At 47.8% G+C, this 27,128-nt stretch overlaps 1 protein-coding gene across 1 annotated transcript in view; it reads right to left on the reverse strand.

Moving 5' to 3' along the window:
* Nucleotides 1-14,260: 14,260 nt before the first annotated feature.
* The window catches only part of LOC142572409 (solute carrier organic anion transporter family member 74D-like), a 33,296-nt gene continuing 20,428 nt past the window's right edge, over nt 14,261-27,128 (reverse strand). Inside the window, exons 3-9 of the mRNA XM_075681502.1 lie at nt 23,308-23,490; nt 22,578-22,751; nt 20,438-20,639; nt 18,085-18,217; nt 17,071-17,279; nt 15,847-15,911; nt 14,261-14,952 (exon numbers count right to left, since the gene is read on the reverse strand). Coding sequence (XP_075537617.1) covers nt 14,507-14,952; nt 15,847-15,911; nt 17,071-17,279; nt 18,085-18,217; nt 20,438-20,639; nt 22,578-22,751; nt 23,308-23,490 — 1,412 coding nt within the window. The 3' untranslated portion in view covers nt 14,261-14,506. The remainder of the gene's footprint in view (nt 14,953-15,846; nt 15,912-17,070; nt 17,280-18,084; nt 18,218-20,437; nt 20,640-22,577; nt 22,752-23,307; nt 23,491-27,128) is intronic.

Below are 27,128 nucleotides of genomic sequence, written 5' to 3' on the forward strand. Positions count from 1 at the left end.
GTTTAACCACCCTGCTTGGACCTGTTTTAGGTCTGCAGCATGAAATAAATAAATAAATAAAATTGTTCATACGCAATTGTGAAGCTTATCGAATGCGTTACATTCATCATCGCCGCGCCATAAGAACCATAAGTACAAAAATACAGAGGGAAAATTTTTTATGGATTCAATTCATTTGAACTAATAGGTATGAAGTGTGGGGTATAATAATAATAATAATTCACAAACAAAGTACATTCCAAAGACGACAAAGCGCGACGCCATAAAAGAACTGCTAGCATCAATACCTGCTCAAACTTTACAAAGCTGTTTTGTATCTGTGCCTCTAAATAAATGCTTTGTAAGGGTTCTGCTGCTCATTCCGCAGTTTCGACTGAAGGAAAAGTGTGGAGTAGTCAATGGAAGCATACTGCTGCTAGGTGAACCAAGCCACAATCCCTTCATTCAACCCGTATCCCCAAGCGCGCCGCCGGTCTCTTCTCCGTGACGTCACTCGCCGAGCACTCAAGCCTTCTTGTCTAGGATGTCGTGGCAGAGCGCGCGCCGGGGGAGGGGGAGGTGAGGGGTATAGGAGCAGGAGTTCCGCCGTCGCGCGCCCTTTCGCCCCGTGGATTCCGTTCGGCACGAGCAGCAACGAGAGCTCGCACGAGAGCGGCAGCGCCGACGTCGCGCAAATCGCGAGCTTCGAGAGCGAGAAGCGGAGAGAAGCCGCTACCGCAGAGAATCGAGAAGGGGAACCGCAAACCAAGCGTCGGTGGAAGCAGGCCAACCCCCCCCCCCCCCTCCTCCCCTTTCAAGAGATGGCAACCCAAACCAAGCGCCAGCACAGGCAACCCCCAACTTCGAGACTAGGAGGCCGAGCAGAGACGTCGAAGCAAAGAGATTTCTCCCACGGAGGGTGCCGATGAACTGTGGGCCTGCAGCTTTATCAAGCTGTCGAAATGACAGCTATTTCCGCACGCCTCTTCGGATCATTACACTGTCATCATCATCAGCCTGGTTACGCCCACTGCAGGGCAAAGGACTCTCTCATACTTCTTTAACTACCCGGGTCATGTACTAATTGTGGCCATGTGGTCACTGCAAACTTCTTAATGTCATCCGCCCACCTAACTTTCTGTCGCCCCCTGCTACGCTTCCCTTCCCTTGGAATCCAGTCCGTAACCCTTAATAACCATCGGTTATCTTCCCTCCTCATTACATGTCCCGCCCATGCCCATTTCCTTTGTTTTTTTTATTTCAACTAAGATATTATTAACTCGTTTTTGTTCCCTCGCCCAATCTGCTCTCTTCTTATCCCTTAACGTTACACCTATCATTCTTCTTTCCATAGCTCGTTGCGCCGTCCTCAATTTAAGCAGAACCCTTTTCGTAAGCCTCCAGATTTCTGCCCCATACGTGAGTACTGGTAAAACAGCTGTTATGCACTTTTCTCTTGAGGGATAATGGCAACCTGCTGTTCATGATCTGAGAATGCCTGCCAAATGTACCCCAGCCCATTCTTATTTTTCTGATTATTTCCGTCTCATGATCCGGATCCGCAGTCACTGCCTGTCCTAAGCAGATGTATTCCCTTACCACTTCCAATGCCTCGCTACCTATCGTAAACTGCTGTTCTCTTCCGAGACTGTTAAACATTACTTTAGTTTTCTGCAGAATAATTTTTAGACCCACTCTTCTGCTTTGCCTCTCCAGGTCAGTGAGCATGCATTGCAATTGGTCTCCTGAGTTACTAAGCAAGGCAATATCATCAGCGAATCGCAAGTTACTAAAGTGTTCTCCATCAACTTTTATCCTCAATTCTTCCTACTGCAGGTCTCTGAATACCTCCTGTAAACACGCTGTGAATAGCATTGGAGAGATCGTATCTCCCTGTCTGACGCCTTCCTTTATTGGTATTTTGTTGCTTTCTTTATGGAGGACTACGGTGGCTTTGGAGCCGCTATAGATATGTTTCAGTATTTTTACATATGGCTCGTCTGCACCCTGATTCCGTAATGCCTCCATGACTGCTGAGGTTTCGACTGAATCAAACGCTTTTTCATAATCAATGAAAGCTATATATAAGGGTTGGTTATATTCCGCACATTTCTCTATCACCTGATTGATAGTGTGAATATGGTCTATTGTTGAGTAGCCTTTACGGAATCCTGCCTGGTCCATTGGTTTACAGAAGTCTAAGGTGTTCCTGATTCTATTTGCGATTACCTTAGTAAATACTTTGTAGGCAACGGACAGTAAGCTGATCGGTCTATAATTTTTCAAGTCGTTGGCGTCCGCTTTCTTATGGATTAGGATCATGTTAGCGTTCTTCCAAGATTCCGGTACGCTCGAGGTCATGAGGCATTGTGTATATAGGGTGGCCAGTCTTTCTAGAACAATGTTCCCACCATCCTTCAACAAATCTACTGTTACCTGATCCTCCCCAGGTGCCTTCCCCCTTTGCATAGCTCCCTAGGCGCTCTTTACTTCTTCCGGCGTTACTTGTGGGATTTCAAATTCCTCTAGACTATTCTCTCTCACATTATCGTCGTGGGTGCTACAGGTACTGCATAAATCTCTATAAAACTCCTCAGCCACTTGAACTATCTCAGCCATATTAGTAATGATGTGGAAATAAGCGTCATTGTCATTAGAAAGTTTTAGAATAGGGGTCCCAATAGTTTGGGGCCCCAAAGAGCTTTGCGGGTGTTAACGTTAGGGCACGCAGGAGCGAAGAGCTTTAGAATAGGGCTTTGCGTTTGCGGATGGCGTCTTGCGCTGACAGCGCCACAACGGCGTCAAAGAAAAGCTATTAGAAATAATCAATTATATTATTTTAAGACAAGAATAGTAATTTTCACTTTTGTCTCTTCGCGTTTAATTAGAATTTAGAGGTTATTGTGTAAGCAGCAAGCAATTATTTGCGCTTAGTTTTGAGTAATGAACTATACGTGCCTTCACCCGCCAAGCTAAGCTTTGTAGGCCTACGAGCCATAATATTCATGATAGAATTCGGAATCAGCGGCGTCTAATGAATCAATAATCATAACACACGCTAGTTGAAAGAAATCGATAACCGCAGTCACTTCTCCTAGCTTGCGAACTTCACGCGTTACCACGAATCGAACCCAGTTTGGTGCTGGGTTATAGAGCCGTCGCTTCGATGGGTGCCGCCATGTTTGTTTACGCAAATCTTTTCGGGAAACTTTTGAGGCTCCCGCTAAATCAGCGAAATAGCGTGCCCGACGCAAAACCCAAACGCAGTTTGTGTCTCGCGCATGCGCAGTGGTTTCGACGCTATTTCCTTGGGGCCCCAAAATGTTTGGCACCCTTATTCTAAAACTCTCTATTGTCATTGTCAAGAGAGAATTCCTCAACCGTGAGTGAGGCCACAGCTGGAAGGTGTCTTATAGACTGTTTTTTGATCACAACCTCATACAAACGAACAGTGTGCGCAATCCGGAACCGATGCTCGAATCTAGCAAAACGACGACAACGAGATGAAAATCGCGCTAAACAAGTGTTCAAACTTGATAAAACAACCACCAGCTTCGCTGTTTTGACAGCTTTCACTGCGTGCAACTGACTTTGCCTTTTTTTCCCTGTTAATGTTACCAGTATCAGTTGAAGGGCGCGCTTGTCTTTGAACGCCAACTAACAGACGCACACGCCGGCCGGGCGCTATAGTTTTGTAGCGTGTGAAAGTTTAGATACTGTGGTGAAGCGCTCGGGAAGGACAGGGGCACTCCGTGTCTGTACAGACGTTGACCCGTCGCTCAATGCGCCACCAAACCCAACTGTAATAAAGCTCGTTTGCGCTGATCACAGTTGCATTCACCTTATACAAACGAAGGCAAGACGGGCGGAGGGTCGGACGGATGAAGGTTGAGGGTGGAAAAGTTGCCACACATTTGATTTGTCGGCGAGAAGCATCGCACTGCGTTAAATCTCCGAGAACATGGGTGGTTCGCGTGAAACGTAAGGAAGACAAATGCTGCTGCATATATAAATTTGGAAATATGTCGTATGCAGTCGCTAGGGACGCGAGAGTCCGCACCTATGAAGGCCATATTATCGTCCAAGCGACGGTGCCATGACAACTGTTTTTGCCAGTTAAACAAGCAGCAGCGTCTACTTAACTTCCGCACATTATTTGTAATCGATGTTACTAGCTCCACTGCAAAAAAATGAAATAAACTCCGTTATTTTGCCTGGAATTTGGAGTTAAACCTTGAATTTTACTGGATGCAGCTATGTCTGTGGGACACGTACGCCACCATAATGTATTTAAACAACACTTTAAAATTAAGGCCATTAATAAAAGTATTGTGTCCCTTTGTTCTTTTTATTTCCATTAAATGTTGCTAAAGGTTCCATTAAATTTGTTTTTCTACAACACTTAATTTTTACGGGCCTATCACCTTTACGCGAAATGATTGGCAGCAGATGGCCACCGTCAATACTCCAATAAAAGTAGCGGATGCATTTTTCTTGTGGTCGTGTTTTTTTTTTTTTGAGATCGCATCAAAACGTTTCGAGAAGTTTTATAAAATGTCATCCTAATTTTCTTCGCACGATGAGTTGCCATGGCCTCAGTCAAGGACTATCAATGCTCCGGGATATTAAAGGGGCCCTGAACCACTTTTTACCGAAGTGGAGAAAGACATTTGTAGTGAAGATAGGCTATTTCAGAACCACTTTGCCGCAGAGAGAGAGAGAGAAAAATCATTTATTCAGACCTTCGAGGTGGTTGCTCTTGAGGTCGAGAGGGTGGTGTCTTCATTCCAGGACTCGACCATGGCTGCCCGACGTACTTGCTGGACGAGAGCTTCTTGTCCCGCCAGGGTATCGCCGGTCAGCTGTACCTCCCACCGCTCAAATGACGTGTTAGGCGTCTTTAAGTGTTGAGGTTTGCCTCCGCACCCCCACGAGATGTGAAAGAGTGTAGGGCGTGTGTCGCCGCACCAGGGGTAGATGCCGCGATATGTATGTGGGAGCATTTCACTGTATCTGTGTAGGTTTGGAAATATGTTGGTCTGAATAAGTCGGAGAGCTACTGCATCTTCACTACTGAGCTTTCTGTGATGCGGAGGATAAATCCTGCGGTTGAGTCCCTGGATCTCGAGTCGGTCGCAGTAATTGGACGGCAGGGGCATGAAGGTAAAAGGTGGGGATTGATGAGACGATTGGTCTTGCCCCGCTCGGTTGATTAGCGCTCGAGCTAGGGCGTTCGCCCTTTCGTTCCCCTCCAGACCCGCGTGGCCTGGCGTCCACGTGATTTGATGGTATTCTTGCAGGCTCGGGCCTAGAATCTGAGCCGCCAGCAGCGGTGTTCGTCTGTTGGTAAAGTTACGGCAGGCCTGTTGCGAGTCGGTAACGACATGGACTTCCCTGCCTACCCTGTCTTCTTGCTTTATTACCAGCGCCGCGGCTATGGTCTCAGCCGCAGCTGGGGTCTCTGCCCTTACGGAGGCCGCGAGGATCAAGGAGTTGTCTCTACCGTCCACGGCGGCTACCGCGAAGAGGCCCCCTACAGGGTACGCCGCCACGTCCACGTACGTTACGTACGGGTCACCCTTGAATTGTCGGCGCTGTCTGTCGACGCGAGCCTTGCGTCGTCTTTGATGGAGTTAATGACTCATGTGCTTCGGTATTGGGTTCGCCTTGTTCTTGCCTCTGACCTCAGGCTGAAGTGATTGTTGCCCATCGAGGGCACGGAGCTCCGTTGCCGTTCCGGTCCGGTGGAGGATGGCTCTGCCCGGCGCCGTGTTCTGTAGTCTGGCCTTTTGCGAAGCGAAGTCCGACAGCTCAGCGAAGTTGTTGTGGATCCCGAGGGTCGCTAACTTCTCGTTTGAGGTGATGACAGGGAGACCCAGGGCCGTTTTGTACGCGCTTCTGATGATGGCATCGACTTGTTCTTGGTCGCGTTTGTTTAGCGAGTGGTAATGATACGGCATGCTGTACGTTATTCTGCTGATCACCAGAGCCTGGACGAGGCGAAGCGTGTCCTCTTCTCGCATGCCCTTGCGGCTTCTTGTAATTTGTTTTATAATCCGCGCGATCTGGTTGGTGGCAGACCTTAGGGTTTGGATGGTGCGGGAGGCTTTTAGGTTGCTCTGGATCCAAAAACCTAGGATCCTAGTCTTATTGCCTTCCGTGATCTTCTGGCCCTCAATGTAGAGGTCGATAGGGCCGGGGAACAGCAGAAGCGGAGTTTTCGGCAGTCAAACATGACCTCAGCTGTGCTCCCCTTAATTCCTCCTCCAACACCTTGCACTGCGAAGGCTACGGCGGAGACGTCACCCTGGCGCGCAGTTCAAATTTCCAATTTGGTGCCTATACCGCGCTAAACCTAAGCCAAACGCGGCTGTCCTCAGAGAGCCCCAGTGCGCTTAGCCTCAGGACTCGTGGCGACACCTCGCGGCAGCCGCGGTGCCGCCGAGCGAAGCGACCAATAGCAGCCGCGTATTCGAGTGTGCGAAATAGAGCACAGAGAAAATAGCGAGGATCATGGGGTTTTCGAAACGAGAGAGTTCCACGGACCGCGTACGACAGCAGAACTTGGCTCAGATGTTCACAACAGCGGATGTTACCCGTGGACTATCTCATTTCATCAAGCTCGAGGGGTGTTTCAGGGCTCCTTTAAAAACTGGTAACCGAAGCTCTGATGTATGCGCCATATGAATATAAATCATCATCAGACTATTTTTATGCCCACAGCCCGACGAACGCCTCTCCCAGCGATTTCCAATTACCCCTGCCTTGTTCTAGCTCACTCCAAATTGTGCCTGCACGTTTTCTGATTTCCTCCCAGCACCTAGCTAACTATCGGCTGTCCTCGACTGCGCTTCCTTTCCCTAGACACCCATTCCGTAACTAATATCTTCCCTGCGCAATACATGGCCTGGCCAGCTCTATTTGTTTCTTCTAAAGTCAACTAGAATATCGCCTACACTGCTACCTTCCTATGTTATATCATTAGGTCTAACTTTTTTTTCCAGCGCTCTTGCACGGTCCTTAAGTCCTTGTCAAGCTTCTTTGTTAACCTCCAAGTTTCTCTCCCATATGCTAGTACCGGTACAATAAAATCGTTGTACACTTTCCTTTTCAACGATAGAGGCAAGCTATCGTTGACGGCTATCGGTCCTTATGTGGCAATACCTTCCGCATGCGCTCAAATCCATTTTTATTCTGTAAATATTCTTACGATCGGGATCCCCTGAGGGTAATTGACCAAGATGAACGTGTTCTTGCGCAAAATTTAGAGGCTGACTGCCAATCACGAATTCTTGCTCTGTGGCCAGGCTATTGAATACCTTTGTCTTCTGTATATAAATCTTTAGACCTACTGTTACACTTTCTCGGCTAAACCACTGTGCATCCAAAGCAACCACTGTGCATCCAAGACAAAGCATCCTAAAATTTCCACTGGCTTCCACTTTTCTTATTCATGAAATTTGTTTAAAGAAGCAAAATTGAGGAACTGCCTACGTAGGATTACTACCAGGGTCATCTGCCGGAAGTGAAAATAACCAACCCAGTGCAGGCATGGCTTCCGAGATTGACAGCGCAGTGCTGTGTCGAGAATCTTCGAGGGCATGTCATTCGTTGGATGGCTTGGTGCGAATGCCGCGTTCCATTACAGCATGCCGCCACCGCTCTTCCGCTGCACATGATCGGAGAGAAATATTGGTTTGTTTCATACACTCTTTGGCAAAGTTACACCCTTTGGCTTGCCCCTTCTGCCACACAACAATAATCGTTATCTGCCTTGATGCGTTTCCTTTCTTTAACGCTGCGAGCCCGGAATTTTCCAGTAACGAACGGCACGCGCGTTATCAGAAGGGGCACTCCAAAGGGTGTAAACTGTTCTATGTTGATAACGCGCGTGCGGTTTGTTACTGGTATGTACCGGGCTCGCAGCGTTAAAGAAAGGAAACGCATCAAGGCAGATAACGATTATTGTTGTGTGGCAGAAGGGGCAAACCAAAAGGTGTAACTTTGCCTAAGAGTGTAGTGTGCGAATTATTGCGGCTATTTTAATTGTAATGCTCACGCAATGGGTCTTAGAACCGCGTACGGTTCTTCGCAGGCAGGTCCGTGCGGTCAGAGAAATCTGGAGGCATTTTTCTTGAGGTGGTCTTGTTTCTAAACGTGGAAGAAGGAAAATCACACTCTTAAGAACAGTTTACACCCTTTGGCGTGCCCTTTCTGCCACACAACGATAATCGTCATCTGCCTTGATGCGTGTCCTTTCTTTAACGCTGCGAGCCCGGAACTTTCCAGTAACGAACGGCACGCGCGTGATCAGCGTAGAACAGTTTACACCCTTTGGAGTGCCCCTTCTGATAACGCGCGTGCCGTTCGTTACTGGAAAGCTCCGGCCTCGCAGCGTTAAGGAAACCCATCAAGGCAGATGACGATTATCGTTGTGTGGCAGAAGGGGCACGCCAAAGGGTGTAAACTGTTCTTAGAGTGCAGGAGAGGCCCTGACGTCATTCTTTGTGAAGCTGCCCGAAGTTGGCGTTGCCCATGGCGTTGCTCCGCCAATCCGGCCAGCTCCCCTCTCTTGTTTACCTTTCTCGCGAAACCACGCCGCGCTGCGCGCAACCGGGCTGCTCGGACGCGCGCGCTCCGCAGCAATACTAAACAAAAGCATGTAATGGCGATGTCTCGATGCATCACCGTTGCTGAAGTGATGTTGAAAGAAGTTCATAACGAACTTCCCAAATTGGGCCGTGAGGTCGAATCGGCTGCTTTCACCGGCTTTTATGAAAATAAACATGCTTTATCAGGCCAGCCAAATGAGCTGTTCTCATCAATCGCAGGTACCGGCCGCTGCCCAGTTCTTGAGCGATATTAAAAAAGGTCACCTTTATCGCTCCCTTCTCGTATTTCTCTGCTTGGACTTCCTGGGACTCTCCGACGGTCTTGCGAGCTAAACGTCTGGCGATACGAAAAAAATTACCCATTCTCGCTGCACTGCAAGAACGCACTGGAGTCACGAACGACACACACATTTGCGATCCATTAGGAGTTTATAAGCACAAACACATTCTCGCTTGAGGAACCATCGTGCTTCATTGAACAAACTTCAGGCGGCCGCGCATCACTACGACAGCGCGCCGGCGAGGTGGCAGATTGTCATCTCTGACTCCATGTTTAGATTCGTTGACTGCGGCCTGAGGTGCTTTCTTACCACGGTGTGAAGCATCACGGAATCAAAGTTTTGCGATAGCCGTTGCACGGTGCAGAACAGTACGCGCGTAGAACCGGCCTACATGCGACCTTGCAACAGCCTTTTGTTGTGTTCGCAGGCGTACGTTCTGTGGAGCCTTGCAGACTCTTGCAGCGCATCCCCTAACCTTTACTTCCCTGCGCTTCTCGCGCGCACAGATAAGATACACCTGTGGTAGGGAGGATTCGTTCCTTAAGTCAAAGCAGCCGCTTCTTTCCCATTTTCCAGGATGAAACGTCGGCTGGCAGGCGCACGGTGCCGAGGGCAGCAAAACGCACATATTCTGCGTAACGCTGTATCAGCACGTGTATTGAGGTACACATGTGCAGGTGTGTATAATATACCTCGAACGCGCTCTGTTTAAAAGACTTCGTGCTGTCGTGAGTACTGCGAGGAACAAGCAACAGTTAAGCAACATGTGTTTTAATATGCACAAAAGCAAGTTGTTACTGAAAACAAACTATGCATTCATAACGTACGTTCTAGTGCCTCAAATGCACCATATGCGCTGCCAAATGCAGGAATCACTGACCTGCAAGGCGTTCATTGTACAGATTCTGAAACGCATCGGTTTTGGCCTGCGATGGAATGTTAGCACGATTCCGCCAAAGAGGGCAAAATTTCCTGCGGTTATTCCTTCGTGCGTTGCCATTGCCGTGGCGCGGTACATTACGTACAGCGTTGCATGCGCGTTCATTTCACGAACTCTGGTTCCTCCTGTCCCACCTGGGCACAGCAACATCCGGGAAAGCACGGTCTAGATTACGCAGCGCAGCAAAACACGGAGGCCACACGGCGCCTTTGACACGGTACGAAACCTACACTCTAAAAAAAGTTTGCACCCTTCGGGGTGTATATCTGCCACACAATAATCGTCATCTTCCTTGATGCGTTTCCTTTCTTGAAAACGCCGCGCCCGCTGCTTTCCTGTCGGGAATGCTATGTCATGCTGATAACGCGCATGCCGTTCGTTACTGGAAAGTACCGACCTCGCAGCGTTAAAGAAAGGAAACGCATCAAGGCAGATGTCGATTATTGTTGTGCGGCAGATATACACCCCAAAGGGTACAAACTTTTTTAGAGTGTACGGAGCAACACGTGTGAGCGCACAGAACCATAACAAAGCCGCCATTGTGGCCCGAAAGTCGTGGCCCTACATCAAAGAAATAAAAAAGGCAAAAAGAGGAGAACCTACTACGTCATTTCCTCCACACTTCTCTCCTAGCGCGCGGAGGGGGTATGGCCTCTCCTCAGTTTCCTTCCTCCATGTTTCTAAATATAACTTTGCTTAACCTATCGGGACTTTGTCCCGGGGAACCTTGCTTCTAAATGGCTCTTTGGCTAAATACTACGGAAAATGACGTGCTTTGCTCCGTTTAACTACCACTTACGCTTCCGTCAAAACGGAATCATCGCGGTTCTTAGAGTTTGTACTGGCGAAGCGTCAATTTTTGCCGTCAGCGGCTGACCAGTGTCCCTGGGGCGCACGTAAAATATAGTTTGCTGCTTCGCAGTGCCAGGGCCGTCAGCGACAGGAGGAGTACGCGGATGGATGGATGGGGAGTACGTGTCACAAGGCACGCTTTGTGTATGAGCCGCCCTGCCATGAACAAGAACTGCAGTAGAACCTGAAAAGGAATATTTTACACTAAAACGAATTCGTTCTAACAACGTGTCAATATTCATTGGTCTGCGGCTGCTAGAGCGGCGTCTACCTAAGCCCCTACCCCGCCGTGCTTCGCGCCGGGTTGCTTCGCTCTCCTTCGTAGCAATCCGTGCGTCAGGCCTGGTGGGGAAGCTAAAGAATTACTACAGAAGTGTGTATATATATATATATATATATATATATATATATATATATATATATATATATATATATATATATATATATATATATATATATACTTGCTGCCATATGATTCAGCGCATTCCAAAACTGTAAAAAGAGCTATAGCGTCGCACTGTTTGGAATCGTCTCTTCAGAAGTCGTGCCCGCACCTGATGCAGACAAGTTTTGAGAATCAGGCCAGCCGACTTGTGGCGGCGGGGTTCCCCCATTCGGTTTTGATTGCGGTGGCTGAGACCCTCTTTCAGAAGCTAAAACTGGGAACACGAGTAAAAGATGACCGTCGGAAGACCGACAGGGCTTTGGTTGTGCCGTACCTGCACAAGACTTCGCACAGTCTTAAGAAGGTAGCCAACAGGCATGGTGTTTCCGTTGTTTTTTCATCACCCAACAAGCTGGCACAGTTATGCCCACGCATCTGCAACTCTAAAAAAAGAGGTTGCCAGCTAAAACATGAGAAGTCGTTCATCAAGTGTGCCACAGGAGTGGTCTACGCCATTCCCTTGAAGTGTGGAAAGGCTTATGTCGGCCAAACCGGCCGCTGCATTAATGAACGCTTGGGGGAACATGCCCGAAATTGAAGCAACTTAAAGGACAAGTACGCACATTTGGTCGCGCATGTAATTGGATGCACAGGATGCGAGGCTCGTTTGGGAGAGACGAAGATTCTCGGCAAAAGTGCCGACGCGACGACGCGCGTCAGTTTGGAAGCGTTCTACATACACAAATATGGCAGCAAGTGCGTAAGCACCCCTTCTGTATCGGTTTTTGCGGCAGAGCTTCATTTTTTGGAAGCGGCTGCTTACTGATTTCATTGTATCTTAGTATCCCTCGCCTTTTGTTAGTGTTTGTCTACTTTTTTCGTTTTCTTGTTTCTTCGCGTCTGAATGCGTTGACTGCTTGCACGTTCGTTCACCGATGCGCATCGTCATTTTCCCCGATTGTATCACTCCCTTCCCCCTTCACTTCTGCCTTTCCCCTTATATAAGGCACCCGTCTTCTGTTAATAAAAGTTAGTTGACAGTCAGCGCTTGTGTCCTGTCCCTTATACTTTGTGGTTGCATGTGTTTGCGCTGTAAACAGTTTTCATGTCACATATATATATATATATATATACAAGAATACTGTTCAACACGCTATTTGAACTAAGCGCCTACCAATTACGAGCGCAGTAGTATGACCGCTTCGCCATAACGCACTTTTTTCTTATTACACGGAAATAAGACGTAGAGACAAGAGAAGAGAGAGCTTATCCCGCACTATTTATCCGCGGTCGCGTAGTGCAGCTCGGCTAGGGACAAACGGGACGGGCAATGCGCGTCCTCCTCCATATTACTGCATTACCGACGCAAAAGCACATTTAGAAGCAAGATTCTCCAGCAATAAAGTCCCCCAATTTCTCTGATCGTACGGACGTCCCTGCAAAGAACCAATCCCCTCAAAACCAGGGAACTGGGCGATAAAGCTTGACACATAATCGCTCAAACTACGTCGACCACGCTATATTGTAAAGGTGCAGATATATTCGAAAGCAAAAAGTAAAGTGAACTGTAAACAAGACAAGTTACTTATTGCACCATCACTGGAAAAAGAAATATCAGAGGGCGCATGCTGGCCAACAAGACGCTCTTCTGGTCAACATCCGTACGTTCTTTTGTTGCCTCTCGTTCTTTTTCTCATTTTTTTTTCACATTCAGCTACCTGTTTCTCTGTGCAGGTCACATTTAGGATCTCACTAGCCGCTTTATCTGTAGGAAAGCGTGTGGGAGGCAAGAGTATAACCATTTTGTCGCGCGGTATACCGATTTTTGTAATTATCTGTATGCAGGTGACGGTCAAACGGCATTAAACCATTTGAAGGTAGCGCTATTTGTTATCGGCTCTTCTTCTTCACTTTGTTTCATCTGCGGTCACTAAAATAGCATAATGAACGGTACCTTGGCAGGCTTTCCTGCTGTGCGAGTGTGTATTTAAAGAAAAGTAGATATGAGCGTGCCCCGCCTTCGCACCAGGCGTCATAGAGCGTGTGATGACCGACAGGCGCACATGATGTACCCAAATCATCCTGATAGCAACTGATTCTCTAAAACATTGAGTACAGCTTTGCCGGAATCGTGCTGGAATGCAATGCATCGAAACTGGATTTGAAGAATGGTAGAGTGCACACATTCGCTAACGAGTGATGAAATTAATCGTTCACTTGTTGAATACTTGCCTTCGTGTCTTGCGTTTCTACGTCCAATTCGTTTTGCGTAGCCCAGTGCAGCAAGTTTCGAACGCAACTCCAGCGATGTAACGAGGGAAGACGAGCACTTGTTTGATTTAACATAACTGAAGAATGAATCACGACACCAACAATAGCAAAATGCCTTTTTTTTATCAAACATTCCTGTACACGGTTCCTACCGATATGTCTCGTTTTGTGACCGACAACGTTGCAATTAAGGCACATGAAAATGCTTAAGGCTATTTTGTACCTATGGTACTCTAAGCAAAGTGAGGCACATTACTATAGATGCATACTGCTCTGTCATAGGGACAGTGCATACAAATGCCACGCGCGTAATTTCAATTGCCATCGAAATACTCTAACTCCAATCGCTGCATTGGCAGAAATGAATGAAGGTAACCGAGAAGATTGATATAAACGGTCTCAGGTTTCGCGCGCTATACTGCGCACACAAACTACTGGTTGAAGGGAGAGAAGTCCGTAGTCTGCTGTGTTCGCTGTGCGCGATATGCGTAAACATGTCACACCAACTATAATGGCCTGCCAGCAGACCCTTGTGGTGGTTTCAGTGGTATCTTGAGTGCGCACATACGACGTACACATATAACTTATTTGGCTTACCTCACACGCGAAGTGTGACATCAATCAAGCAGACAGCCTTAAAGCAACACACGCAGAAAAGACATGTTGGGCTCGTAGCACCACAGAATACCGGGTGTTATCCGACTTGCAAGTAGCACGAGCGGCGTTAGCCACTTATATCACAAGGCACAACACAAGACTGTGCAGACAAGGCACGCGAGCACAGGATACCGCCCTAACGGTGTTTCCTGTCATGGTGGCAAGGCCGGCATTTCTCTGCACAATTGAATGACCAGTCAACAGCTTTTGTCAAGAAGGCCCCGCTGGATTGGGCTCTAGCATAATTTGTCATGGATGCTCAAAAGCAAGCCACGGGTAAATGGCACATAAGTTACAAGAAGGCGCAGTGCGCAGCCCAGAAACGGATCTGACACGTTTCTGCTGAACCAAACAGCCTCGAGGCTGTACGGAGCCGCACGCTGGACACAACACACAAGGCCAATGCTCGCTGCCACCCTTGGCCTGGTCAGTTCGTCTGAGTAGAGCTCCACTGGTCCCATTCACTAGCAAATGTGTGCGCGTCCCGACATCACCGAATACATCCTTGATTATGGCACGAGATAGTTATTTAGCACACCGACGTTTGCTCTTTCGATTCCTGCTCACAGCTCCCGCACGATGCCTGACGGTCTTCCGCACTCAGGAGGTCTTCGTCCTCCTTTTTTCCACACCCTCCTTCCGCTTCTTCACATTTCGTTCCACTCTTTGTCTTCTGCAACTCGACTAGAGCCACACCCTCGGAACCGTCCACGACCACTGCGGGAATTTTATGTCGCTGCGAAGCCGGAACCGCCGCGTCCGAGTAGAAGCCGGACATGCGGCCGCTGTGGTACACGAGGCCCACCTCGAAGACTACGGCAACGAGCAATATGGCGACTGACAGGAAGTGGTAGGCGTAGCGCAGCCGGTCCGTGTCGTAGAGCCAGCAGACACCCGGCGCGCCGCACTTGTCCTCCCACACGAGGCAAGCAGAGTCGAAGACAGCCCCGTAGAGTATCGGGTACGGAATATAAGCTGCAAAGAGGTTACGGGAAAGTGGCGTTGGCGTTGCAGGAAAGCCAAGACATGCCGGTAATGCCGCGCATTTCACCACCTTAATAAGCCCATCTAATCGCTTCCACTAGGATTCTCTCTGTTAAAGCCAAACCAGCTACAATTTATCTTTACTTCGTTTTTAAGAGCAAGACACTGTCCACGAAGATGGCTCGCATGATATTGACTTATAGAACAATGATGACTGTTAAATGGTAAATCGTTTTCCGTCTTTACAAAAAAATCGAAATGATTGTTTTTATTCTAAAGGCAGCATGTCACGCGATTACCCTCTTTCTTTAAAACTCGAAACATTTCTGTTCGTAGGACGTAAAACGGCACCTATGTGCGTAGCATGCCTACCGCATTGCCCTTCGACATGATGCACGGTTGCGCGCGCAGTGGGTCACGAAAGATGTGTCCCCGACCAAGCTTCATGCATAATTCATGCTTTGCTAAGCGTTTAAGAACTATTAACTACCACTGTCGCGCTGCTGTTAACTGTCTGTAAGGTTACAGGGATCTCGTCAAGCTCATCTGTTTCTCATGTATGAAATAAAGATATAAATATTAATTGAAATGAAGAAGAAAGTTATTCTTACGTACACTGCAAGTGAAATTATTCTTAGACTGTCAACTAACAACGCAATGTGAAGTCTGTTTCAATTATTTGTGACTGTCTGCTAACACTGAAAAGCCATTGGCAAGAAAGTGGCGCTGTTTACACTGCAGGACATTCAGCTTTACGTGGGCCATTCGTGTCACTGACTCGACGTGAATCAGGCCAAAACAAGGAATTACCTCTCTTGATATATAAGCAACCCCGCTGTGCCAGGAACAGAATTCTCTAGCACAGATAATGGGCGTGACACTTACTAAAGATGCTGCTCAAGCCTTCTTGGACGCCCAGCGCCATGGCCTTCTCCTCGCGAGGAATACACCTGCAACGGTAACACATGTGTATCGATCCTATAGGTAGGCACGTCGAAAGCAGCGATGCCAACAACATTCTCGCCCAGTCACAGCCCAAAACAGTCCATTTGCTTCATTATGTAAGGGTGAAAACGATCAATTCCTCGGGTTTTGTCCTTTTTTTTACGTTTTGGTTATTCCTAAACGTCGTCCTCATTATTTTTTGAACTATAGCCTTCATCTACCGCCTGCGATAATGAGTCAACGGTCAGAATGAGAAAAGGGAGAACAATGTTCTGACACGGTACCGAAATTCAACATTGTGCATTTCCTAGAATACAACCTTGATGGACCCAGATGGCTCGTTGATAAGCTCTTCGGTATGTCTTTAAATAAGCAGCGGCAAATGATCGCCCTTGTAGTAAAACGTGTGCGAGGCATTAGACTTGGCGAAAATCATTTCAGTAAGTTTACCGGGAGAATTTGCTGGTCATATTGGGTATCTACGTCACTGAAACGACATTAAAATGTCGCTCACGCTCGAATAGGGCAAACTTTTCTTTAAGTTATCTAAAATCTCGCAATATCTGCAGACTTTCCCACTAGACTACAAGCATCGCTCTCTGCTGCCAGTCGTCTCGTTTGTCCTGTCCGACCGCGAGGTTTCCGCCTGGTCTGTCCGTCCAACCCGACGATACTCGCTTCTCGTCTAAAGACAGAATTGCTACGTAGACATGTTCCTTGCCCCCAGAAAGCCTAAAGATGCAGAGCGGCAGATGCACAACGTTGTGTTCAACATACAGTGTGTTGGGGTTATTAGCAAAAAATGCGTTAGGCGCAGACGGAATGTACGGGCAGACTTCCCAGCCACGGCAGTTCGAAAGGCATGCTGCCCAAAGTACGAGCAGAGTCGAATTCTGCCGCGAGACTTAGTTCACTGACACAGAATCGCTATGCGGAGGCAAGAACGAAGCCGCGGTTTCTCAACTTTGCTGGACGAACCATGCACGCAAAGAAGCAAAGTGTTCTCTCGAACGGCGAGGACAAAGACATGCGATCTAGCAGCAAAATTCGAGCGATAATGAAGCGTACAGTAAGCGTGAATTTTGCTTTTCCTGGTAATGTCATCTTTAAAAAATGCAGGTTAGAGAATAACGTACACGCTACATGCCTCGTGTACCCGCTTACCTGAGCCCGACAATCGTGTGTCCCACGGTTGTAGTGCGGACGATGAAGCCGACAAAAGACGACAAAGCAATGAACGTCAGCACATTGCCGCACGTGTCACCGGTGCACAATCCCAAGTACGGCGTCCAATGGTCTGCGTCCTGCTGTTCCTGCTGTAAAGGTGGCCTTGGAAAGCACGAGCATTCGTCGAGGGTCACCTCACCTGGCTCCTGTGGAAAAAGAGCGATAAGGAGCTACTGGAAAACTGCGGTCTCGATCAGCCTGTTCTGCTTTCTCAATGCAATACCAGTTCAACAATTGAAACTTCGAAGAAACTGTTGCTGTTGCGTAGGCGTAAAGTATGGGATGTCGAGCCAATACATCTATCCAAAAATTATTAACTAGCAGAAAATAGAAGGGAAAAAATTAAACAAGTCATAAACAGTAGAAAAAAAGAGATGACAAAACACCACTAAGTCTGCCGACTAACACAGAGCCTGACAAAAAGAAATTAACAGTAGCGCGCGTCTAGCCGTACAAAAGGCAAACACATTACCCGTGCTTTGCCCAAATGATTAAAAGAGCGCAACAATTCTTAGAATTCAGTAACTCGCTAATTCCCTAAGTTCAAGTTTTGCGAACAGCAGTAATGAACACCCGACTCCTGGATGCTTTTGGAGACTCCCACGTGATATTGAAAAGGACCCCAACGCTCTTTCTGGTACTACTAGAAAACATCAATAGAACTGTAGTGGCCGCCGAAATAATTGTGCAAGCCCTTTGACAACTTTTAAATGCTGTACACACCGTACGGCTTATTTTGTCCCAAAATAACGCACATGCCACATAATTTTCAATCACGAACTACACGACAATTATCAAACTAAAGCTTGCAGCTCCGTACGAAACTTAAGCCGCGGGGCAAAAGCCACCTCTAACCGAAGGCTGGGCAACACATACGAATCAGTGCGCTGATTACAGCTTCCGCTGCTTGAAACGCAGCACGCGGGAGGAGCACACAGATTCGACACTCACTGCCGCAGATATCTTGGTGCAGCCTGCGTGACACGGCGAGAAGAAAACCTTTTGATTGACAGGGTCGCATACAGGCTGGAAGTGTCTGGTGATGCAACTGCAGTTCTGGCTACAAGCCGTCTGTATTGCCGACCTGAAAGAAGGAAAAACAAAGGCCGGCATCTTAACAGCCAGCGCTACAGTGAATGAATGAACGGGTGCATTGGCGCTGGCACCGCAAAAAATATTCGCGCGACGATTACGCATGTGTAACGCGAATACTTAAGCGTTAGCTGCGGTGTGGGCACGGTGTAGATGCGGGCTAAGCGCTCTCGCTTCCGATCTCGAACTCGGCAAATCGCTTGGGGGTCTGAAGGCCCTGCTTCCTGCATGGCAATTAGCCGTAAAGAATGTTTTATAGGGTTCTGGTTTTAATTATACGTTCCTCTGCAATGTTTGAGTGCTCACCGGCTATCTAATTGTTTGTTACTTGACTATTTCTAATAATTATTTTTAAGGCGTCTTTCTACAGCTCGTTCTTCAGTTGCGGGCCGTCCATTGCCGTCCGCAGTGCAGGCTTTGGCAGGGTGCCAGAAGGTGTTTCCTTTGGTGGAAGCGCACGTGGCTGAAGAACGAGCTAAGGAACGGCACTTTAAAAAAAAAAATATTTTCGCAGATGCATGCCAATCTGACAACTGATACATCAAAGAGCAAAGCTGTATTTGTGAGTTCTGACAGCCTTCGGAAGTACTATACTCAAGTACAATTTTCTGTGCCTATGAAGAAAATTAGCTATACGGGCGCTAAACGCGTACAAGTGATCGCGCTCTTAAAAAAAGTCCCACGTTACCATCCACATTAGCTTAAGATGGGGAAGAGAAAACATTACCATTTCATTTACAACAGCAACAGAAGACAAAATCCATTACTGAGTGTTAAATGTGACTTATTTTCTGTTTTTCTCTTCCGGCGTTTGGGTAAATGCGAAGCAGACGCATGTAGAAGCTACGCTGATTTCAATATTTCCTCCTGGAAACAAAACGCATTGTTAGACGACTCCGGACTACTTGGAACAGTAACACATGTACGGAAACTCCACCCCTCTAGCTTTCCGTGAGTACAGGAAGTCACTGTTCTTATTCATTCAGGCCACACCGCCCACGCTAGTTGAGTTAATTGTTCTAACAATGCGCCGTCTTCCGTCACCGCCGCAGCCGTACACACAGCTGGGTGACCTCCAATGTGGAACCGTTGAAACGCGACATGAGAAGGAAATATTAGAGACTGATGTGTTAGAAAACTGCTCAAAGAAGTTGTTTTCTGTCGCGTGCGATAAGGCGCAAGTTAACATTTATAAGTATTCACAGTTATGTTTCAAAACAAAGAAGCGCTTGTTTTTGTCTTCCCTTCATGTGTGCGTTGCCTTTTTGTTGCGCTAGCCTTCCTCATCAGGAAAGCAACACTCTGGGACTCCGACGCAGGTTGCGTTGCTGGCTGTTTGATACGTAGCCCGCCGCCGCACGCTGGCCTTCAACGCCACACAAAATCTGCGGAACTTCCCCTTAACAACTTCGCTCTAAATAGCTCCAATTCTTACGCTACATCTTACTCTTGCTGGAGATTGATTAGGCATACCTTAAGCGACGCATATACCTGCCATAACAGTGTTCTTCTGCTTTACGCGTTACAGCCCACTTCCTAGATGCGCCACAGAACCCAGTAAAACACACTTTCTAAAGTGACGAACTAATGTTGAAGAGGTGTGGCATAGTCATCCGCTTCCACTGCAGCAGCCTGCCAGGCCATCTCCATCGAGTCACGTACGGTGTTTAAGGTATTACACTCAGCTCAGGGAGTAGCGCAATTATCATAGCCACTATCCCACACTAGTATAACTCATCTGGATGTCGCAAACGAACACAACTCGTTTGCATTTTGCGCTATTGCCCTGCTGCACTACCAATTGGTCGAACTGTCTAAAGGAAGTATACGTAATCCTACATATACTATAATTAACGCAAGGCGTTCTAGTCAAGGACAAACTGCATTGAAGTACATGGTTTCCAACTATGTGGGCATCTATAGACGAAGTTACCACGGCGACGATAAATATTGTGTTTCTCGAAAAGAAAAAGTGGCTTTGCTGACATTTCTGTCCACGTGGTTCGGCAAGTGCGTAGTTTAGCGAAGGCGTAATCGGCGTTGTGAATGACCTCGGTCGACGCCGATCCGCGTCCTTTGAAACATGCTGAACATCTAGGAATGACAGGTCCAACACACTAGCGCGATAAACGTGAATTTCATCTCAATTCCGTCCTCGCTGGCGCCTGCCATTGTTTCGTGCGGAATAGCGCTGTTTACCGTTTTTCATTACCCGTGGCCGGAGACGGTGCTGACGGTGCCAGCGAGCCGGATGGCTTCGCAGCCTATGAAGGCGCAGGCTACGAGACAGGCCAGCTTGACCACGTCGCAGAGCGTCGTGTAGAGCGTCACAAGGCGAGGCCTGGGCCTGAAGGCGTGCAGCGCCAAGCCGCCCATGCCCAGTCCCAGCACGTTGGTTACCATTAGTACGGGACCTGCATAACACCCCGCAAAGCTCCGATAAGGAGCAGCAGAAGAACACTGCGCGCAGGACGGTTGCATCCAATGATATGACCGATACTCACGTATATGAAGCACTATACTGACCATACTCTATCGCTGATATACCCAGCCAAGCGGTGTCGCCCCGTAGGGACACTGCTGCCTTTCTAGTGTTAACAAAGGTTCCTGAAGGCAACTGGTTCTAACACTATATGGCAGCAATGTGCGTAAATACCGAACGCTTCAACATTATTTCATTTTTACCAGCGCGTGCTTTCCACAGTAGAATTTTACTGATATTCCAACCCATCGTCTATTTGTGCCATCTATAGTACAGAAATACAAACGTAATTCACCATGGTGGCTACTATGTTGGCAGCTTAAATTTACCGGGTTTTCCAGGTTTTCCCTGACTTCTTATGACAATTGCCTCGCACTCTTCAAGACCACACTAAACCGACTGCACTCCAGCAGAATATTTTCTGAAACAAACTTTCTTGGACCCTGGCGACATCCATCGATGACCCAGAATGCTCTACAGGCGGTACTGCAGTTTTTGAGGAACACCGGCCTCAATGAGCGATTGTAGTATGCTGCTGTGTATCCTGCTGTGTGTGCGCAGTGCTCAATCTCTCTTCCTCTTTTCCTCTTTCTATTCTGCCTTTCCCTTACCCCCAGCGCATCATAGAAAACCGCATGCTTGTCTGGTTGACTTGTGCACCTTGCCTCACTGTTTTTATTTCTCTCTCTCCCTCGCAGTCCATGACATTCCATGTTCAGGCGCAAGGAAAAAATTGTGGCTTATAGCTTGCCTACTTACTGTGCCATGATAATAATTTCATCAACTGCTACTAATAAACTGTACGTCAGCCGGAATGCACTGTCATATTTGATTGAATCATGTTTGTCATGTTGTTCCAACAATCCAGCCAGGCTCATACACCTGAAACCAGTAAACTAAATCATTATTGGCAGATTGTGCAGGTTCAGTTGAAAACTTCGCTTCCTTCTGGCATACAACTAGCTTCTCCAGAACCACTGTAAGTGCCAAATTCCTTGATTCAAAGCAATTGGAGTGAAAATCTTTTTTTTCTCCTGAGTTTTCTAGAACAGACATATTCCTTGAAAATTACAGTTTCCCCTGACGTTATACACCCTGCCATTTTCCGCAGACCAAACAACCGACATGTCTCCGGACGTAGCGGCCAGGTGTGTACGAGCGCGTGGGCAGGTAACACTGGTATGAAGGCGGACATATCATTTCTTTTTTCACCACGTGATAGTACCGACGTCATGCACAATGCAGCACAGCGACTCGTGCCTATCTTAGGTAGCGTGTGTAGTATGTATGACAGATGTGCCATATATAAAGAAGAAGAAATGACTTCTGAAACTAAAAAGGGCTGGTTTTGCGACCCCGTGTTCACCTTTCGTCTGGGCTTCTGTGCAACGCATCTTATCAAACAAGAAGCCTGCATGCTTTGAGCAGCGACTAAGGTAGCAAGCCTGACATCACGAAGTACATTACATTGAATCGGCTTTCCAAAGTTTGTTTATCAAGTGGGAGCGCCACCTCACTAGATAGCAATATGTAGAAAGCGTAGACGTCATCTTATCCAAGGGATATTAGCACAGCACTCACAGGTAAGACTGTTTAGGTGGCACTACAACACAGCGTCAAGCTTCCAACAAGAACAAGCAGGTAACATTTCCGTCCACTTCCTTTTAGTTCCAACATCTGTCAAAACGCACCTCCGATGAGGATAGGAAGAAAAATGCTCGCCGAAGATAGCTATCGTCTAAAATTAATCTTTTCCGAGTCAGTCAAAAGTAAAGTTTACGCGCACCCTTCAGATATGGTGTAAGTTAAAAGCCAAACGGTGTGCCCGCCTGTGCGGCCGGAACATCAGTTCAGTGTGTGATCAGCTTACCGATGAGAAAGCTGGCCTGGGAGGCGGACGTCCTGAATTGGACCTCGACGTACTTGGAGCTCATCATGGAGTGGCCCAGGGTCGCGTTGTTCGCCAGTAGCCAGTACACTAGTCGGAACACGTAGGCCGGGTTCCTGAACAACGACCTCAGCGAGCGCCAGAAGCTACTCGCTCCTACGGAATCCACACGTACGAGCACAGGGTGAGCACAGGTGATTCATTCAAACAATGTTCTACAAAAAGAGTATGCAGGTCGGCAGCTGCTACAAGCCGATTGATTGATTGGATTGATTGATTGATTGATTGATTGATTGATTGATTGATTGATTGATTGATAGGGTTATTGACTGATTGATTCCTTCCTTAGTTCGTACTTATTAATTCATTTACTCATGCATTCATTCACTGAAGGATTGATCTAACGACCCAAAGTACAATTGATATTATAGCGACGATGTGTACAAGGCTCGCAATTAATTTTAGCCGCGTGAGGTTCTCTCATTCGGGAAGCTATCTTCTCAGCTGTGCATGTATTCCCGGTGCCGCATACACAATCACCGTCGCCTTAGCGTTTACAGTGGCAGTTACAACAATGTTAGCGTAGCACAGACTGGTCCTGCCTTTATGCGTCCTCTTTATGAGTAGACGTGCTTGTCCTGTCTTTATGTCCCTCCCCTCTGGCTAAATTCAATAATATCAGACTGTTATAGCTCGCCGTACAACGACTGACCATTGGCCTTTTTTGTGGGTTCTTCTCTTGCAGCAGTAGCAGTAGGTGAAGCCGGCGGCGACAAGTAGCGCGGGAAGAAGAGCGCGGGCAGGGCGGTGGCAGCCAGACAAACACCCAGCGCCACGTATCCCATCCACCAGGCACCAACCCAGCGGGGGTCGGTCCGCTCTAGCGCCGGGTCCACTGCGAAAGCGCATGCAAGGCGCAATGATGAGGCTCCGCTGCATGTGCGTACGTACACCCTACGACACACACACCACGACACAAAAAGTGAGATCGGTAAACGGTGAGTGTCACTAAGAACTTCCCTATTTTTTTATTACGACAGCAATAATATGGACAGTTCAGACGCACTTCTGCCGTCGCCGAGAGGTTCCGTAAGAGTGAAAGCGTGTGAGGGTGAGCCGGCGAACGCGGTTCAATCTCGCATGCGAGAGCGAGGAACGCTGCCCATATACGTGCCCTCTTCTGTGGCGCGCGAGGCAGGGGGCTCATACGACGGAGGAGGGGCGTTTTTCTCCGGCGGCTGCTAGGGTACCTCGATGTCCTCCTTGCCCGCCGCTCCGTACAGAATGGACACAACCGCGGCGTCTACTACGGCATTGGCCACGCAAATCGCGGTCGCCGTAGTAGAGGCCTTTGGCGCACGCCGTAGGGACGCGTTGCCGGCGCTCGTGTGTCTTGAAAGCGACCTGCGACATGGCCAAAGTGCGCGCCCACACGGGCCTCATTTTCAAGCCGATCTGCGATGTTTGCAGCGTGCACGTAGTGCGGGTAGCTTCCTATGCGCTGTGCTTTCGACATTTCATTCGCGTTGAAGCGAGGGATGCACGAAGGTCAATTGAATAGCGGCTGCTGCCGCGATTCCCAACTCCAGCGTTTTCACAGACAGTTTCCGCTGTCATCGAGCGAGATGCGTTCATGTTTACCTGCGCGCGTGACACCACGCTGGTTACTTCAGTTAAAACACGCTGACCGGTTAGTTGGTTTGAATCCATGATAGAATGTGTAAGCGCGACTGAAGAAGGACGTCCTCGTTGAGTCACGCTTACATACTCCATCATCGATGATTTAGTTTGTAAGCGAGTGTTTACAAGTTTACATGGCCGATAAAGCTACTGTCCTTACTTCGTGCAGCTATCTACTAATTTGCTATCGCAGTCGGTGCTTCGCCTTTCCAGCGGAACTGAGAATTTTTCCTTTTTTTTCTTTTTTTTAATAATAGTCTGACCGGAGATAATGGGAGGCTATTTCGAATGGTCTGATCAAGGTTTTTCTGAATGTTTCCATCATAATTGTGGGAATGCGTCAAAGATTACGTTCTTTATTTATGTCATGCTACTTATTTTAGAGGTTGCCCTATTCGGTATCCGTATACGTATGGTTCCCGCGTACGTTATGCGTGTTATGCACCCTAATGATTTATGAATCGGGGCATCATTCCTGGGGGAGATGTATAGCGCTGTGGCAGCACTCACGATACAGATATACGTCAACAGTTTTAATGCGAGTAACTGGCTTAATAAAAAAACGGTTTGCAGTACAGGGCGAGAAACACAGCGCCGTTCGCCAGACGTCTTTCTGTAGTTCGAGCGCTGTGGTCTGTGACCCTCTCTTCGTCCTGTTGTTTAGCGCTGTTTACAGCTCGTAGTTCGAGTCATCTGTGCCCGTCTCCCGTCCGTGTTCTCCAACTGACCGAACCCCTCGCACATATAGTCGAGGAGCGGAGAAGGGTCAGCTGCGAAATGCAGCGTTGAAACCCGATCCATCGGACGTCTGGCGCGTCACGGTGGCGCCGGGCGGGTCTGAGTGGTTGGCCCTGCAGACGGCAAGGTCCGTTGCTTGTTAGCGAGACGAGCCAGCGCCTTCGTTTCAGCAGTGCAGGAGGCGATTGCACGGCAATACATCCTAAATGCTGCTGACCGCTGTTTCTGCTGCGCACGAAATGAGCACCGTTCTACCACTTTGAAACAATGGCCGTGCAGTGCGGGAAACACGGTTGAGCAGACAAAGCAAACACATCATACGTGCTGTCGCTCTCAGTTGGAGCTACAACGCGAAAGCGCATCGCAAAGCCGTCGCGCGAGGTAGCTCATGCTCAGCGCGATAGCTCACAGTTCGTCGGTGCAGCCCTTTAAAGAATAATGCAATGCATCCAACCACGCGCCGCACTCGCCGCTGCGGCTGCAGTGAAGGCGTGAGCGTAGTTACAGTTATTGAAAAGCGAGAAAATATCCGAGACCCTCATTCGCTCTGAGGTCCGCAGTTTTCCATATCAAAGTGAAAAATAGTTGTGCACATATCCCGTAATGTCTTCCGACACTGCAACACAGCCAGCGTAGCTCCACACAGACAGTGACTATACAGGGTGTTCATTTAATTTTATTTTTCTCTCTCTATATATATTGACACGTGTACTTATCTTTATCGGGCGACCACGTTTCGCCGCTTAACAAATGTAATCGCACAGCGAGGGACGCGCCTGCATGTATCCGACGTTTCTGGAAAGTTATCGATGCTTCTACCCGGCTGTCTGTTGTCGCCGAGCCTTGTGTTATCTGATTCCATCGCGTAACGCGAATGGTGTAGAACATTGTGGAAGGCACGCGGGTCCGAACGATTAGTCTGGAACATTCGACGACTGCTCTATAAAAGCCGACGCGCTTGACCCGCTGATCAGATTTCCGACGATCGCCGACCGCGTTCGCCGCTATCATTGTGCTATAAGTGTAGCCTGTTTTTGTGGGCACAGGTTCGCCCAATAAAAGCTAGTTTTGTGTTTCACCGTATTGCTTCTTTCTTCACCGTCACTACCACGCGACAATATATATATATATATTTTTTTTTGCTGGACCATATTTTAAAAATTGCTTGTGGCAGATAGCACAATCCTAACCCTTGATCTAAATAAAGTACTCGACGAGTAAGCGCCATTACTTTTACGAGAAGACCAAAACATTGATTTGAATAACTAAGACAACTAGGCTAATGAAGTTTTTACTTAATTAACTTACTGCATGTATTGAAATCTACGAATGTAGCTAGTGAGCATGGAAGGCATATAGACTTTGAACGAATTCTCAAGACTACGCCAATTTCGGGGAATTCATTTTCAAAGTGTACACCCAATTGCATAGGCGTCCCATTTACTTTTGTACTTCAATGCATGCAGCAGCGTTTTCTTTAAAATCAAGTAAGTGGAACAAATGTGCATTTCGGCCACAAGTTTGACGGCGCACATCTCGAAACCGGTGCCACGTCTTGAGAATTCTTTCTAAGTCGATATGCCTTGCATGCCCAGCAGCTACAAGTCGTAAATTTAGATGCACCGTAATGAATTAAAAAAGGTAATAAACGTAATTATGTTAAATTATTAAATTCGGAATTTTTATTTCTCGTAGGACTAATGGTCGCCTGACTAAGTAACTTATTTAAAGGCTTAGGATTGTTCTATCCCCCACAGGCAATTTTTTTAAACATTGGCGCAGCTAAAGAGACAATAAAAAACGCCTAATATATATATGAGCTACAAGCATTCAGGCTGCGAGGATGACCGGATGCCTGACAGCGTCATGAAGCCCAAACAAAAGACATCCGACATTTCATCAGCAGCGGCAAGACTGTTTAAGTGCGCGTACTGCCCGTTATGATATTATATTCGTCGCGCAATACGATAGTCGGTGAAAGACACAATGACTAGGCGCCAGGATGTTGACAATAACATCACGCAGTGGTATATTTTAACTTCCTGTGATGTTAGCCGTCGCTCCGCCGTATACAGGAGTGAAGGAAGGGCGTTGGACACGCTGATAAGGGGTCCT

This window comes from Dermacentor variabilis, chromosome 2, assembly GCF_050947875.1.
Source record: "Dermacentor variabilis isolate Ectoservices chromosome 2, ASM5094787v1, whole genome shotgun sequence".
In the NCBI taxonomy this organism is placed as follows: domain Eukaryota; kingdom Metazoa; phylum Arthropoda; class Arachnida; order Ixodida; family Ixodidae; genus Dermacentor; species Dermacentor variabilis.